This window comes from Mauremys mutica, chromosome 7 (genome assembly GCF_020497125.1).
Source record: "Mauremys mutica isolate MM-2020 ecotype Southern chromosome 7, ASM2049712v1, whole genome shotgun sequence".
Taxonomy (NCBI): domain Eukaryota; kingdom Metazoa; phylum Chordata; order Testudines; family Geoemydidae; genus Mauremys; species Mauremys mutica.
In genome coordinates this window covers 117,380,876-117,398,637 of record NC_059078.1, presented here as the reverse complement: position 1 = coordinate 117,398,637, position 17,762 = coordinate 117,380,876, and the positions used below count along the sequence as shown (strand labels likewise).

At 43.0% G+C, this 17,762-nt stretch overlaps 1 protein-coding gene across 15 annotated transcripts in view; it reads right to left on the bottom strand.

Moving 5' to 3' along the window:
- ABLIM1 (actin binding LIM protein 1) overlaps positions 1-17,762 on the bottom strand; it is a 206,504-nt gene that overhangs the window by 74,591 nt on the left and 114,151 nt on the right. For all 15 annotated transcript variants that reach the window (XM_045022891.1, XM_045022892.1, XM_045022899.1 and 12 more), the window contains exon 7: positions 1,089-1,176. In XM_045022891.1, coding sequence (XP_044878826.1) covers positions 1,089-1,176 — 88 coding nt within the window. The remainder of the gene's footprint in view (positions 1-1,088; positions 1,177-17,762) is intronic.

Sequence of the window (17,762 nt, the reverse complement as noted above, 5' to 3'; positions counted from 1 at the left end):
CCCCACTCTAGCAGGAGACTGCCGGCAACCGGACATATGATACCCCCCCATACCATGCAACTCTCATTTCTACACTGCTATTGACAGTGGCGCTGGTTTTAGAGCTGGGCACCCGGCCAGCAACCTTCCTCTCTGGCTACCCAGCTCTGAAGGTAGCACCCTGCCAGTAGCAGGGCAGAAATAGGGGTAGCAATCCCACGATGCCCATACAATAGCTTCGGCACCCTCCCACCCTGACCGCCTTTTGGATCTAGACCCCTACGGTGTTGGTTACAACACTGTGAAATTTCACATGAAAATGGACAGAAAAAAAGAAGTGGATGGGGAAAAAAGATTGAAGAACGTGTAAACATACAAGTAAGTAGATGGGGATAAAAGAGCAACATGACAAAACAAAAGGGGAATTCAGATAGAAAAACAAACGTGAAGAAAGACAGTGGTTCAGAGATAGAAGTTACAGAAGTATGGGTGGGTGGGGGAGAAATCACACACATACGCACGCGCAATTTGGACGAAGGCCCATTAAAATTACTGGAAGGCTTTCCACTGATTTCAACAGGCTTTGGATGAGGTTTCAAAAGAGAAGACGACTATATGATCAAAATAATGAAGGGGGAAACAACAAAAATGGTTGGTCAAAACCATTTCTCACTCATTCTGGTGTCCCACATATATTTGTTCATCGAGGATTATGTAAAACACCAAAGTTCAAGGGCTGACCAATAAAATTTACCTGTGGCTATACATTTTAAAAGCACAATTTGGGGCAACCACAGTTTGGAGTGACTGCGGGGTAATTGTTAGGGCACCCTAATATGAAATGTTCACCAGGATGGTGACATCTACCCCTCAGGGAACATCAATGATGATGAGCCAGCTGTAATCCCAGTTACCTAAGATCTCAGCGGATGTCTTCGAATGACTATGAGAGGAGAAAAATGAAAATGGATAGCTCCTGACTGGCAAGTGAGTGTGCTACCAGACATCAACAGAGCTGCTAGAGGATCACAGATGATATGCTACTTCCTGGATGGCTGTCTGACCCTAAGCCTGTTTCTGGCACAGCTGGGGAATGAAGGCATCCTTACCTTGAAGGTACATTTCTTCTCCTTCCGTGAACATTTGGTTGCATCTGCTGCATCGTGCACAGCTCGGATGATAATGCTTGTCACCAGCCTAAAGAAAAATAAACAGGGCGATAAGGAATCAATAAGGAAGTGATACACCATCTGATTATTATTCATTGTTAGGCCCCTGCCTATCTCCCTTTTGTTGCTTTTTAATTTATATGATGCTGCTCTGAAGTTGTCACAGAACAGACACTGCTTAGTAGCGGCATGAGCTTTCCCGACACTGTCCCAACAAAGTGGATCATTCAAATATGTAATTACCACCTGAATGGTACAGTCTCAGTGGCTAATTAATTCCCTGGCACTCCTTTCTGTCACTGTCAACCACGGTGCTAATTTAATGAAGGATTTGTAGGTGGACTCCTGGGACCATCAATTTGTTTCACACAGGTCACCTGACTTCAAAGAGTAACCTCAATTCATGGGCTAGCACCAGCAGCCTGACCTGAAGCTGAACAAGTGACCTAAGGTGCTAAATACTCAAAATCCTATTACTTAATCCAAATCCCCTGAGTCATTCGGTCTCTTAAATACACTGATACTCATAATAAATTACTCTGATCAGAATTTGGTGCTATTCAAAGGACTGGAAAACAAAGAGCACAGATATTAAAAGCGATTTCATCTCACCAGAGACCGGAGTTATCAGTGCATTAACTCTTTCACATCAGAAAGTGAACATACTGATACAGGGCCCACATCAGATTAGACACTTACTAAGGAATGAGGCTAGCGCCTGCAGTGCTATGAACTAAGCAACCCCATATGTCGTAGATGCCACCCCAACGACAGTCACTGCAGGTGCCATCTTGCTTGAAGCAACTCTACAACTGGACACTGGAGTGATATCGTAAGCAGCCATCAAACCATATTACACTTGCACCATATGATGTGTTATGAATGTCTGACAAAAAACAACAATTGCCAGCAATAGGAAAAGCCAGGTTCAGTTTATATCCTCCATTGACCTAACCTGCAAAAGGAGCTTAGAAACAGGAGGAGTAAAAACTGAACTAGGAACTTCCTGGGCAAGCAAAGAGTCTCTCCACTTTCAAGAGTTCCTGTCTTGCCTCTTAGGCCTTGTCTACGCTTACCGGAGTTCGACACGTGGGGATCAATGCATCGGCGGTCAATTTAGCAGGTCTAGTGAAGACCCACTAAATCGACCGCAGATCGTTCTCCTGTGGACTCCTCTCCTTCACCTGAACGAGAAGCGCAAGGGGAGTCAACAGGAGAGACTCTCCAGTCGACATTGCGTAGTGTGGACCCCACAGTAAGTAGATCTCAGTACGTCGACTTCAGCTACGTTATTCACGTAGCTGAAGTTGCATAACTTAGCTTGATCTCCCCCTGTCGTGTTGGCAAGGCCTTAGAAAGGCAGACACACACATACACACTACACTTGGTCAGATCCTCAGATGGTGTAAATATAGCTATGCTGATTTACAGAAGCTGCAGGTCTGGCCCAATTATTTCACTTCCTCTTTGTTTTATATAAAATAATGAAAGAAAATAAACCAGAAAAACTATTTAAAACATACTGTCTCCAGCCATAAAATATCAAGTTCCACAACAAATTCCCAATCCCCAAAATGCTGCTATTCGGCCACCCCAGCTAAGTATCCTTACTGCACATTTTATCACCGTCATGGTGACTATATTTAGACTAGACCTACCAATCACTAAATCATATAAGGCTTGACAAATTTACTGGACACCTTATCAGCCTAATGACCAATCCCACAGGGCAGAGTGAAAAATACTTGTGTTGTCATGCCAAATGAAATGTAAAGGAGCATAACAGTTGCTTGTTCTGTAGTTTATTTATTTGTCACATTGTTAATCAACTTCCTAGTGAATAGATATTTTAAAAATTGAACTTGCTACTAATTAGATCTTTGATTAATTTCAACTAATAACATATACATCTACCATGCTATAATGTGATCCGATATAAAACGGGTTCGCATATAGCATGGTAGCAGCGGGGCTCCAGCGGCGCTTTAAAGGGTCCAGGGCTCCAGCTGCTGTGGGGAGCCCAGGGCCCTTTAAATCACCGCTGGAGCCCTGCTGCCACTACCCCGGGGCTGCGGCAGTGGGGCTCGGGCAGCGCTTTAAGGGGTCTGGGGCTCTGGCTGCTGCGGGGAGCCCAGAGCCCTTTAAATCACCACCGGAGCCCTGCTGCCCCTACCCAGATTTGGGAAGACCTGAACCCCCCAGTGCCTGAGGTGGGCCGCCACCACCCACATACATTTTGTGAATACCCTGGGGGCAGTGGACAGGCCAATTGGGAGGACCATAAATTGGTAGTGTTCCTGCCCCGTCGTGAAATGGAGGAAGCGTCTGTACCCCTCGAATATATGAATGTGGAAGTACGCATCCTGCAGATTGAGGGTGGCGTACCAGTCCCCAGGATCCAGGGAGAGGATGATGGAGGCCAGGGAGACCATGTGGAACTTGAGCTTCACCATGTGCTGGTTCAGGCCTCGCAGGGCCAAGATGGGCCCAAGCCCCCCTTTGACCTTCAGGATAAGGCAATAGTGGGAGTGGTACCCCTTGCCTTTGAACTCCCCAGGCACTGCTTCCACCGCTCTTAGGCCCAGGAGCTGCCCCACCTTCTGCTCAAGCAGGGCCTCGTGTGAGGAGTCCCTCAGGAGGGACCGGGGTGAGGGGTGGTTGGGCAGGGAGCCAAGGTAGCCAAGAGCAGCCCCCAGCCCATGTCCCTGCCCCGCACGGCGCGCAGTCCAGAACAGGTGGAGGGTCCAGGGCTCCCCATAGCAGCCCAGGCTCTCTGGGCAGCTCTTACCATGGCCCAACTTCCGGCCAGGCCAAGAGGCAGGGCCATGGGGGGAAGGGGAGGAACAAGAGGCGGGACACCATGGTGGGGATGTGGGGGAACCCCAATATTCTTTGTGCCTGGAGCCCCAATAAATCTTAATCCACCTCTGGTTACAACAGGAAGGGCTGGTTCATCTCCATCAGCCAGTCTCTCAAAAGGGAATATTTTTTTTCCATTTCCACCCTATTTTCTACATCTGAAAATATAGTCAGTATCCCTAAAATACTACAGCTTACAATAGAATAGTGCCTGGGGAATATTACTCTGGAGAATGCTGCAGTATTTTTAGAATAGATGCTTTAGTATTATCTATTATTTTATAGCACCCAAAAGTATGCTGGGTACTCCAGAGTACATACAAGACCACATGGGTCCCTGGCCTGTGCTATTAAGGGAGAAAGGTAAGGGAGGGAAGAGTTATTCTGGCATGAAACTCTGGCTGGAGACCTGGGTACATTTCCTGGCTCTGCCATAAGCATGCGTGAACTTGTGCAAGCCATCAGCTCTCCATCTGTAAAAAGCTTCATGGGGATATTGAGAGGATGTGTTTCGTGAGGAGCTCCTACTATGTAGAAAAGGAGTGGGCGTCACGTAAATAGAATAAGGTAAAGAAGATGAGGAGCTGTTACAGTAATTACACGGTCACTCAGCAAAAAGTAGTGATGGAGCAAAGATTTTCTATAATCTTTGTTCACTCCATTTCTTGTCGGCATTACAGCAGAGGTAGGTTTGGAAGAGGATTTGACAAGGAGAAGGGCGAAGGCTTGGCTTATTAGCTCAAGAATAGTGTTCGATGCACAGGAGTAACATGGGATAAAGCTGGGAGGTTGCTGTGGAAGATGCGGATGAATGGACCATCAAAGGGGCACTGGCAGAAGGGAGCGAGTATGGAGGAAAGAGAGGAGAGACTTGTTCATTCAAGAAAGGTCAGATAAGTAGGGAGGAGCAATAGAATGTCTGCATCGCTGTCACAGCAACACAGTCGATATACAAATGTAGGTGAAAAATATTGTACCCTTCTTTTGAATTCTCCCCTACCATTTTCATCTTGTCTCATGTGAGGTGCTATCCTGTTTGGCTCTGACATGCTGGAATAATGATTTACAAACGTTCCAGTCGATACTGGCATAAAAGAAAACTTGAGAAAGCTCAGTAGGCCTTATAAACTTAATGATGGAATCCAGGCTGTCATGGCCTGGTGCTGGTTGCACGTATGCAGAGGCGAACAGTCACAGAAGTATCAAAGGGGTAGCTGTGTTACTCTTTGCTGCTTTTACAGTCACAGAAGTACATACAATATACATCCCAGTATATACTAGAGACGGGCTCAAAACCAAACCCTCGCTTCAAACGACCCAAGACTCTGGAGAGCTGAAATCCTGATCTGGTCTTTCTGGCACATCCTTTATATATAGTCCATGTATATAGAGAATACAGCCCATACCAACAAAGAAAGAGATTCTCTCTGTATTTGATAAAGCTGCCCCTGAGCATTCCTGGCAGTTCTCAGGAAAAGCGAGGGCTGCAGAGCTGATTGTCACACATGATTACAGCCCTGTCTGACTTCAAGATCAAGCCAGTCTACAGTGCCACTTTTGCATGATTCTAGACTAACCGCTGCTAGTCCCAGAATGGAGAAGTAGTAAACCTTTATCTTAGTCTACAACATTTATCTTAGTCACAGATCACAGCCTTTTGCATCACGCTACATATACAGGGCCCTGAGTGGCACCTTGCAAGTGCCACACTGAGTGGCAGAAGGTGGTCAGAAATTCCACCCAAGTTCAATGTAATTTGTGCCTCCCCTTCCCACATCAGAAAGAGAGCTGTGATTTAAATCTGTTCATAATGCATAAAATGTTCATTTGCCTTCAAATCTACTTCCACTTTGTCAAGAAGCCCCTTGGATGCAGGGGATGGAGCACTATTCATGGGTACCAGGAGAAGGCAAAGGCATGGGCCCCAGGGACTATGTAACAAGTGTGGTACAAATGCAGGTGTATCTGGGTTGATGTAACAGCATCCCAATAACACAGTATAAAGAAAACCCACTATGCAAATGCACATACAACATACTTTGCAAACTGACTGTTACCTACGGAAACCTAATGAGTGTATTTCAAAGAGCCTCCACCCTTTCTTTCCCCATCAACCACAAAACAAACTTTTATCTTGCAAGTGCTCTTAGAACGCTGATCTGATTACACAAATGTTTTCCTCTTGTGCAAATACAAGAGCTTAAGATTCCTATTATTTATGACTTCATTCCTGTCCTTCTTTCCAAAACAACAGCACATGGGAGCCAGAAATGTAGAATAACAGAAGTCCACTAGGATTTCTCCCATGCCAGTAGGTCTGGCAGAGGAAGAACTAATTACCAACAGACATTTTCTGTTGGCCAAAAGACATGATTAAATGCATTTTTGGTGTATTATAGTTTCACAGCTGTACTCAGGCCTCCCTTATTGATACGCCTTTGCAATCACCTGACAAAAAGTTGTTATGAAATATGCAGAAGGTTTTACTTTTATGCCAGGTTTTAAACACCACGAAGGTCGTGTGCATTCTACAACTAAAACCCTCCCTGTTCACAATGCAAGGGCTGCTCCACAATGACAACTGTATCTAGTCAAATATTTAGTTCTATCACAGTGCCAGCTATGATAACGTAATTTTTATGACAATCTTACGAGCCAAAGACCACCACAAACAGCCCCCCAATGCTGCCCTTTGGTGGCTCCCAGTCCCCTAAATGCCTTGAATTGTGAAAAACACAGCAGCCTTCTGTTTTGCAACAAAGTTTAATTTTAATAATCTTACAAATATTAGAGATTTTATTCTTGTGTGAAGTACAACACGATAACATATCAAGCTCAATGGTTTTCACTTCTGCAGTGCTCGGCTGATCCCCCAGGGCAAGTTCTAATAGTAGTAGGAGAATTTAAACTTCATTCTGGCCTCAGTTTTCCACCCACTTTCCCAAGCTTTTATCTATTTAGCAAGTTACTGAAGAGGTCATAAGCTGGGGGGGGGGGGCGGAGGGTGGGAGGTAGATACACTGGAGGGTAGGGATAGATAAATTGGAGGATTGGGCCAAAAGAAATCTGATGAAGTTCAACAAGGACAAGTGCAGAGTCCTGCACTTAGGATGGAAGAATCCCAGGCACTGCTGGGGACCGACTGGCTAAGCAGCAGTTCTGCAGAAAAGGACCTGGGGATTTACAGTGGACGAGAAGCTGGATGAGAGTCAGCAGTCTGCCCTTGTTGCCAAGAAGGCTAACAGCATATTGGGCTGCATTAGTAGGAGCACTGCCAGCAGATCGAAGGAAGTGATTATTTCCCTCTATTTGGCACTGGTGAGGCCTCATCTGGAGTACTGCATCCAGTTTTGGGCCACCCACTTTAGAAAGGATATGGACAAATTGGAGAGAGTCCAGCAGAGGGCAACGGAAATGATTAGGGGGCTGGGGCACATGACTTATGAGGAAAGGCTGAGGGAACTGGGCTTATTTAGTCTGCCAAAGAGAAGCGTGAGAGGGGATTTGATATCAGCCTTCAACTACCTGAAGGGGGATTCCAAAGAGGACGGAGCTCGGCTGTTCTCAGTGGTGGCAGATGACAGAACAAGAAGCAATGGTCTCAAGTTGCAGTGGGGGAGGTTTAGGTTGGATATTAGGTAAAAGCTATTTCACTAGGAGGGTGGTGAAGCACTGGAATGGGTTACCTAGGGAGGTGGTGGAATCTCCATCCTTCGAGGTTTTTAAGGCCTGTCTTGACAAAACCCTGGCTGGGATGATTTAGTGGGTGTTGGTCCTGCTTTGAGCAGGGGGTTGGACTAGATGACTTCCTGAGGTCTCTTCCAACCCTAATCTTCTATGATTCGATGTCCAGCCTCAGACACAATACTATATGCATGATTCCTATCCTTGGAAAGACTTCAGTCTACATGGAGCAGCCGCTGTAATTACCAGCAGGGGATGACGTGAAGCAGAATTTAAAACTTTGAGAAAAGATTTCCAATGTGATAAATCTTTGTCCTTGTTTGGGTACTGTACTTTAAAGCCCAGGCTCCTGTTGCTCTACTATTGCAATGAGGACTACATAAATACCTAGACATGTATCCTTCTACACACATGCAACCAGAATTACGACTGAGAAGTGGGAAAACAGCTCAGATTTCTCCAATTTCTTAAATAAATCCTTATCTGGTAGGTTTGCCCACATGCATTTATTGTAAATTCAAATTAGAAAAGTGTTGTCTCCCCAGATGTATTTTTGACAGCCACATTGTCTCAGTCTCTTCTCCTTTTTCACCGTGGTTTCCGGCAGGTGAACACCACATGGCCAAAAGGAAGTGAGACACCTCTTAGTAAATAGTCAAGGATAAGCTTGAGGCTATTTGACTTAGTTTGGTTGCTGCTTTACAAATCATAACTGCCAGGGTCCAGTCAGAGCCTCATGCTGGGCTGCTCTTATGCATCTCAGGAAGGTAATGCTCTGTCTTGCCCTTCCGACATATAAAATGTGCTGCTCTGGATCTGGGTTAGAGTCTTGCTCAGACGTTATTCCCCAAGCAGACAGGCTGCAGAGGCCCCACATTCAGGTGGAACCACTAATGGGTGATGGAGTGTGTGCAAGTGACTCCGAGTAGGCTACACATGCTGTTTAAGGTCAAATTTCCTCCCTTCCTGTGGTCTAGCTTTAAAGGTATATTAAACCCCGCACAGAACACACACCAGAGACTAAACGTTCTCCTCCTCCACACCTGGTTGTTCCTAGGGTTTCCTACAGGACATCACTGTCTCTCTCAATTTCCCTCTTACCAGAGGGCCACAGTTAACAAGCTAGTTTAAAGGGAGCACAATTTGCTCAGTGGCTTTATGGAGGGATAAATAGAGCTAGGAGGATCTAAAGGCCCCTTGAACATATAACCACATTAATTTCCATGGGTACAAGGTTTAAATTATACTAGAGAACATTTCACAAGTATCAGGAGACCTCTAGGAATCTGGATGGCAGAGAGGAAGTGCATAGAAATCACTGAAAACCAGCCCTTCCGTTGATTGACATGGTACCTTAGCCTGCCTTGCCGCTATGAACACTTGCGCTGTTATTTCATGCCCTGTTCCCAATTATCACTCAGAGTTCTGTATGTCCCAGCAGTGAGTGCCAATGTCATGCTAATATATCCCTTAACATATGGGTCACATTAAGCGTTGCAATTTATTGGTGTTAATTAGGTCAACAAACAGTGTTATATATTACACTTGCTGTCAGATTCACAGGTTTAGAAGGAACCACAAGGGTCATCTAGTCTAACCCTCTGCCAAGATGCAGGATTTTGAGGGGAGGGATAGCTCAGTGGTTTGAGCATTGGCCTGCTAAACCCAGGGTTGTGAGTTCAATCCTTGAGGGGGCAATTTGGGGATTGATCCTGCTTTGAGCAGGGGGTTAGACTAGATGATCTCTTGAGGTCCCTTCCAGCCCTCATAATCTATGATTTGTTGTATCTAAGCCATCCAAGACAGCTCCAGTGTCAAAGAAACTTCTACAACCTCCCTACACAGTCTGTTCCATCGTGCTATTGTCCTTACAGTTAGGAAGTTTTTTCTGAAATTTAATCTATAAACTATGCTGTAGTTTGAACCCACTGCCTCTTGTTCTGCCCTCTGTGACAAAAAAATAACTTTTCTCCATCTTTTTTGTGGCAGCCTTTCAAGTATCGGAAGACCGCTATCATATTCCCCATTAATCTCCTCTTTTCCAAACTAAACATACCCTGTTCCTTTAGCCTTTGCTCGTATGGCTTGCATTAAATCTCTTTGATCATCTTTGTCACTCACCTCTGGATTCTTTCCAGTTTCTCTACATCCTTTCTACACATTGGTGACCAAAACTGGATGCAGTACTCCAGCAGAGGCCTAACCTGTGCTGAGTAGAGTGGTACTATCACCTCTCATGACTTGCATGCTGTATCCTCTGTTAATACAACCTAATATTATATTTGCTTTCTTTGCAACAGCATCGCATTGCTGACTATGCTGAGGCTGTGATCCACCACAACTCCCAGATCCTTCTCAGCAGCGCTGCTGTCGCCATGCCACTTATCCCTTTTTCCATATTTGTGTATTTGTTTTTCCCCTCCTTACATTTGTCTTTGTTGAATTTCATTGTTGTCGTCAATAGCCCAGTTCTCCAATTTATCAGGATACCACTGAATGTTAACTCTATCCTCCAAAGTATTGGCAACCCCCCGTCGCTTTGGATCATCCGCAAACTTGAGCGGTATACTCTCTATGCCTACATTCAGGTCATTAATAAAGATGCTAAACACTGGATGCAGAACAGATCCTCGTGGAACCCCACTTGAGATTTCCCTCAACCCATCAGTCCTGACAGGATGCTTTGACATTTATGTAACATTGCACGATTCCCACTCTGTTATAACAAAGAAATAAGTGGTTCTCTGGGCTAGGTCCTGAGCGGATATAAATGGTTCACTGACTTTAATGAAGCAATACTCTTTTACATGACCCGAGGATCAAGCTTTCTACTGGGTTTACTTTATAGCCAGGTTTTCTATAACACCTTTCTTTGAAATGTGCATCTCCTGACGATTCCATCTTCAGTTTTTACTAAAACTCTGAATGTCTGATGATGTTTAAGGTGCATACACAGATGGAACACGTAGAACAATGCTACCATAGAATATGTACTTTCTGTATACCTGGGGAAACTAACAAAAATCGTATCTTTACTGTTGAATATCAGAATTACATAAACATCTATGTTGGATCACAGTGTTACATTTACACGTAGTGAGGGCTAATATCAGTGAGTAACAAAGCTAATCATAGGCAGTTTTGATGCGCTGTATTTCATTTTTAAGATTTTTAATAAAGGTTATTATGTGGGATTTTGGACATGTCTCCTTCATCCAGCTTCATTCCCCATATACCCGATGCATATCATTCTCCTCTTGTTATTTTCTACACTTCTGCTGTATTTGGACTGACTGAATCTGGAAGGGCAGTAAATGTATAGTGCCTGTTCCCATCACAGACACAAGATTCTAATAAGAGACGCTATCACTGGTGATGCACAAAACAAAGAAATCCAATTGGATTTTCAGATTCCAGGTCAAGCGTGAAGGGCTGGCAATTAGGAAAAACAGATTTTACTTGTAACCTGAGCACACTTGATATGGAATCATTGAGACAGTATATTGGGAACCACATGTCAACTTCAGTAATTTTTCTGCACTTTAAACATCACATTCTGATGCAATCCCCCAGCTCCTTATCATTAGAGAGTCTTCCATCGCTAGAGGGCCAATATGTATATGCTTTGGTAAAGTTCTGGCAGACTCAACAATAATTCTCCAAATATCTTTAGTCTTTAAGCTCTTTCAGGCAGGGACTTTATTTGCATGGCAAACACTTTACCCATTATACATTGTCACGTACGTCTCTGGCGCTATTTAAACAGGAACCAATTAGAAAATGAAGCGAATGATGACGAGTCCTTTATGGATAACCCAACAATGAGCCATATTCCACCCTTAATTACATTACAATAATGCAAACTTACTGTCTTTAGTAGGGTATAGATACAGGCAGAATTTAGCCCCTTGAATATCTACATTTACTTTTTCTTTACAGCCTGGTTTCTGGCACAACGATTCTTACTAGGAATTTTCTCACAGCAAATTCCTTGGCAAGAGCAAGTACTCATTTCTTTTTTAGGAAATAACGTGATGGAACAGTTCCTACTCTTAAGCAGAGATGTGAACTTCATCCATATTCTGTAACCTTCAGCCTCACAATATATTACCAGCCTCCCATGCTATGTGCTGTGCCACCTCCTATGCTTTGTTTCCACGTAGGAAATATGGATCATGGCTGTGCAATGCAAAAATCACACAAAGGGCCTGGCTGAGTATAACCAGAGCCAGTATTGCTATACTATTTTGGAGTTAATCAGTCTCTCAGTTATGATGCTTCGTCCTAGAGTCAGCAGCTTGTTCAATTCTGCCTCTCAATTCTGACATGAGCCTTAAATTCTTCCCATCCTGCTAACAAAATACCAGTGCCGACTTTAATGCTTCTATTCAGGGCTGACGAGCATCACAGTTCAGTGACCAGTCTCTGCAGCAAGAGAAAGACGAAACACATGCTTCCCACAGGATTCAAAAAGTTTCTGGTCCACAACGTCAAAGAATTTGAGGTGCTGATGATGAGTAACAAGTCTTATTGTGCAGAGATGGCTCACAACGTTTCCTCCGGGAACCGCAAGGGAATTGTGGAATGAGCAGTTCAGCCTACTATCAAGATCACCAATCCAAATGCCAGACTGCACAGTGAGGAAAATGAATAAACGGGCTCCTCCTTTGAATTAATAATACACAAAAATAAAAAAAAGAAAAATAAGAGAAAGAAACCCATTTCAAACACAGCTTCCAGCATGTTGAACTGCAAGAAACTAAACAAAAATGGACTCTTTTTGTCTGGTTTGTTGCTGAATGCTAGTTATGAGGCTCTTGTGCAAGGATAACGTTCTGCTCTCTGAAAAATATTTATTAAAAAACCTCTCTCTCACTCAACAGATGTGCTCACTGTGTGCATTGCAAGGCATCCTATACCTGCTTACTTCAATGACAAACACACGTTTGCACAGCGTTTTACTTCTGGTGGCACTGCACAGCCAGCACACTTAAGGAAAGCAGAATCCAGCTGACTTTCTCATTGTGTGTCACCAAGGGAAGTTTTATTAAGTTTCCAGTTACACCTGTGCAAGCCCACTGCAGGCACTGGAGTTGCACAGATGCCACTGAGGGGATCATTTGAAGAAAGTGGGGTTACACAGTGTAACCTAATTTCATCCACTGAGCCTGCATTGAAGATCAGGTATAAGAAGGAAAAAAATCCAGCTTGACTCAGGTCTCACATTGGTTTTGCAGAGATGGCAGTTATTAAAAAGAACAAACATGTAGAATGAGCTCATTTCTTACGGAAATCATTAAGATGCAATAAATATGGAAACTCACATTGTAACCACACTGTAAATCTTACATCACCCTGTGAAGCGGGTTAGTATTAGCCCCATTTTTCAGATGAGATTAAGTGACTTGACCAGAATCTCACAGGATGTCTATAGCAGAACCAGGACTAGAAATCAAGTCTCCTGACACCCAGCCCTATGGCTCAACCAAAAACAAAGACCGACCATCCTTTGCACAGCTCTGAGAACGTGTTCAAACACTCCCACTAAAACTGAATGTCTGACGCTTGATTTTCTTGTCATTCTGGCTTAGCACCCTGCTAGCCCTTATCTGTAAGGAGCTGTTACAGAAAGTGTGCAACCATCAAACATATGGTTTGGCACTAGTCCTGGCCCAATTTGCATCCTTTTTGCAGGAGAGGTCCAAAAAAATCTGAATAAAATTGCAAGGGAAAAAAAAAAAAAAGGAAGACAGACACTAAGCATGAGGATAGTCACACTACACACCAACATCAAAGAACAATAGGACATAAAATGAAGGCAGGCTATAAGAAACAAAACAAACATAAAAACATCAGTCTATTCTAACATGCGTCCGGAGTATTCATAAAGTACTCTCTGAACTGACACATATGTGCAAACATGCTAAGATCACCTGAGTATGATATATTTTCTGAACTAGGGACTATGTTCTGTCCTTCTAGAGAAACTAACTAAATTTAAGAGGCCTATTTCACTCTGATTAATATAATCTTTATGATGTGTTTCAACAAATATAAACACATAAGGCTGGATAGGTTTTTATGCCCTTTGATTCATTTCAATACGCAATCATAAATGCTAGCTGGTACCTTTGGGGATTCCTTCCAACACCCTGGGGACAGTGAATGATAAACAACATCTTAGCACTCGTACCATCTAAGCAAAGGGTTCATATTCTTCATCCTTTATTCATTCTAACTACATTGTTCCCAATCCCAAAGTCACAGTAATTATTAGAGTGGATTTGACTACAACCAGTACACACATTCTCAGGAATCCTGCATTTGTAATGCTAGTTGGAGCATTCACATAACACTAGGTTCAAAATGCAAAAATCAGACACTGCAGAACAATCAGTTAGATAGTGAAGGCAGAGAAGCGTATCTAATTCTTTTTAAATAGAGTATCAGAGGGGTAGCCGTGTAAGTCTGGTTCTGTAGAAGCAGCAAAGAATCCTGTGGCACCTTATAGACTAACAGACGTTTTGCAGCATGAGCTTTCGTGGGTGAATAAATAGAGTAACTTAGAAATGTCTAACAGAGTCTCTCTCTGTCAAAGGCTCAGAGTGTACTCTAAGAGCAGAGCTTTTTATTTTTCACAATAATCCCCCCCACCCCCACTTGTCAGTTTTCTCACCTCTGACGTGCAAAATATCCAATTAGGGAGAACCATGCAAGCAGCTCCTTAAATCTTCCCCTGCCTGAACATCACTTGAGAGCATTTCCTTAAAAGCTGAGATATACAGGCATTTTACTTCCTACCTTGTTTCCTTCATCTTCATATACAATCAGGGTTTCCATGCACCATGGGAAAACTATCAGACTATCATAACTAGCATAGGGCATTCAAATACCATGAAGATGAATCTGATAGGAATAAAGACCCAGATCCTCAAAGGACCTAAACACCTTTGAAGATCTGGCTCAAAATAACAAGGCGATATCTGGCACCACTACTTACTAGCATTCAACCTGTATAGCAAGTATTTATGTTGTCCACACAGCTGCTGCATCTTTATTCTAAAGGAAATAGCTTAAGGGTGCCATTGAAATAGCACAGATCTTAAAGATTTCCCCCTCATAAGGGAACACACTTTTCCAGTCCAGATGCAGTTAATTCAGTGAATTGTAAGATACAATAGGTCTATTTGCATAAACATTAGGCTACTCCAACTTCACTGACCCCTGCATGTGGAAGATGAAGCCTTAAGTCATTTCTAGATGGTTTATGATCCTCCGTTCAGAGACTCTACCATGCACAGAACACCCAAAGCCAGTTTGGTGCAGTACTTGGATGTAAGAATAGCTGTATGCGTCACTGCTGTTGAACGAGTGCACTCACATTGAGTGCTACTTTCCCCCTATGAGAGAATCGGCTTACTAGATTCCAACTAATAAGTGCTGGACAGCCCAGATGTCTGTCCACAATAATCCTTAGATCTGTATGGTCTTCTAATGTGTTAGGAGCAAATAATTTGCAACTTGCCCTATTTTTGCTCCTGGTGGCCATTTCCATCATCCATCAAATACAAATATGTGTAATATGTCTTCATTTGTAAAGCGCCTGCTCAGAAAGTTGAGTCAGGAGTTAACCCAGCATGCGTCAAAGTCTCTGCAGGGATTCCAGACTTGTCTCCCCCCACCCCAGGAAAACCACACTGACAAGCCAGCGCAGTCAGCACACTGAGCTCTGTTAGAGACATCATTGAGCGCATCAAGACCTAGAATCTATTAGGCATGGGTCCCATTTATCAAACTGGTTCTGAAGCCTCAAACTATGGTGGGGATTTTAAGCTTCCAACCAAGCATTGCCATTTCCTGCCTAACAAACATCTTTCACCAATATCATTATTGGTCCAATCCTGCTCTCCTGGAAGTCCATAGTGAGTTTCCAGTGACTTCAATAGGAGCAGGAGTAGGACCTGAAAGTGAAACATTTACACTCTGGAAGCCTTTGAAAGTCATTTCACCACAAAATGCTTTTTCATTGTGGTCTTGTCACCTAAGCTCTCCGAACCTTCAAGAAGGATCTGCTCAGTGAGATAGAAATGAGAAGTAACCCATCTTAGGTTACAATAATTTCAAACTGCTGCAAATGGCTTCAATTTAACCACATCCCTCTCACACAGTGAAAGTCGGCCCTGAAACAACCTGGTCAAAGGTTTATTTCCACTGTAAGCTCTTTGGGACTTTACTGTCCCAAAGAGGTTACGCTCATTTCTTTTATATCTGTAGTGACCTGGCCGTGGCCTTTAAGAGTACCACAATACAAAAAGTTTGAAATAATTATGACAGTAGGAAGCATATGGAGCACAGAGTTGAACTCAAAGTGGAAATGCAATGGTATGTTTGCCTTCATTTAAGTCAGACCAAGAGGAAACGGGTCATGCTGAGAGTAGCAGGAGCGAAACAGTTGAATTCTTAGTGGTTCTTCTCAGGTACAATGGCAAGATGACTAAAGTAGCCCTTGGTTACTTATATTTTACCAAGTAAATATTCCACTGAAAAGGTGATACTTGCACCATGTACCTTTATCATTAGTGTTTTGTTATAGATGCTCTTGGTATACTAATGGGACACAAAACTATGTGATGACAACAGCTGCCATCCCCTCTTACCAGTGGCAGGAAACAGTTTAGCACCACTTATATAAAGGCACCTCCTGTAATGCCATTCGGCTGTATTTTGACCAGCTTGGTAAAGTTAAGTTTTTACAATACATTAGAGATTAAAAAATAAAGCCAAACTAACACAGAGAAATACTTGGCTAAAACCAAGTAGTAAAGGTGCTGTAAAAAGAAATATTTCTGGTCAGTAGTGGAATATTCCAAAAACGAATACATGCAAATAAGTTGTGTATTCTGTAAGCACCTGCAAGATTCCACAAGTCTTTTTGAGGCAATGATACTTTAAATTGGTTATTTGGCAGTGACGTGTCACAACCTGCTTTTCCTTATTCAGCATCCCCTACGTCCTCCTCACATTCCTCTGTAGTGTCAGAATGAAAGCAGGCTCATTGTTGGTCTCCGAATTATTGCTGAGCGAGAGTTACACCCTCTCCTGGAAGCTGCCATGGCAACCACACTTTCGCTGGGGTACTGCCAGCTTGAGGATACTATCTTGTTTTTCCATTATCAGAAGTCTGATCTTTTCAGAATGGAGCTGTCTCTCGTCAGCCTTATATTCCTTTTGGCTAAGAATCCCCCTAACTTTTGTGCAATACTGGCTGCTCTCTCAGAAAGGTTTTCCATATGATGCAACTTTGCTTAGTACTTTAGGGTTTTGGAAGCCCTGACAAAAAAAAAAAAAAAAAAAAAAAAAAGGAGGACTCCAGGATTCTACAGTATTGATCTCAAACACTGCAGCTTACACTATGGTGTCCTGTGCAATTACCATAGCCTATATTTTATCCAGGAGGAATTGCTAGCTTTCTGAATAAAAACAAATCAAGTCCATGCTACTTTTTACTACAGCAAGATGCTACACAGCCAATCTGACTGAGGCATCCAACCATTTCCATGTGTTATTATTAAACTTTTCATTTCCTCATTTTTATGCAAACAAAAAACATCTTTTAAAAACATGCAGTGTTTTCAATGTTAACTGATAAGACCAGTTGAGCTACAAGGCAGTGAAACTTTTAAAGTGATCTCAACCTTTATCAGTATACAGCAAAACCTACAGAAATAATCAAAAGAACAACATATCTATTAAAAACTACTCAAGAAAAGTTCGTAGCTCCCACACTACTTCAGTGCACAGTATCAACTAGAAACTACATAAACTTCATTTGAACTCCATTCAGCATGTAGACATAAAACTGCATTAGCTATTTTCATTTTTTCTAAAAAGCAGAATGACATTGAGCCCAGAAAGAAATCCCGCTGATGCATGAGGACATGAAAAGTATGTGAATCCATCGTCACTGTCTCTTGTGATTAAAAAACATATTCAGCCACATTACAGAGCCACACAATCTCTCCTCCCCAGCACAATATTCCCATTTCTCAGCCAGAAGTGGCATCTACATCT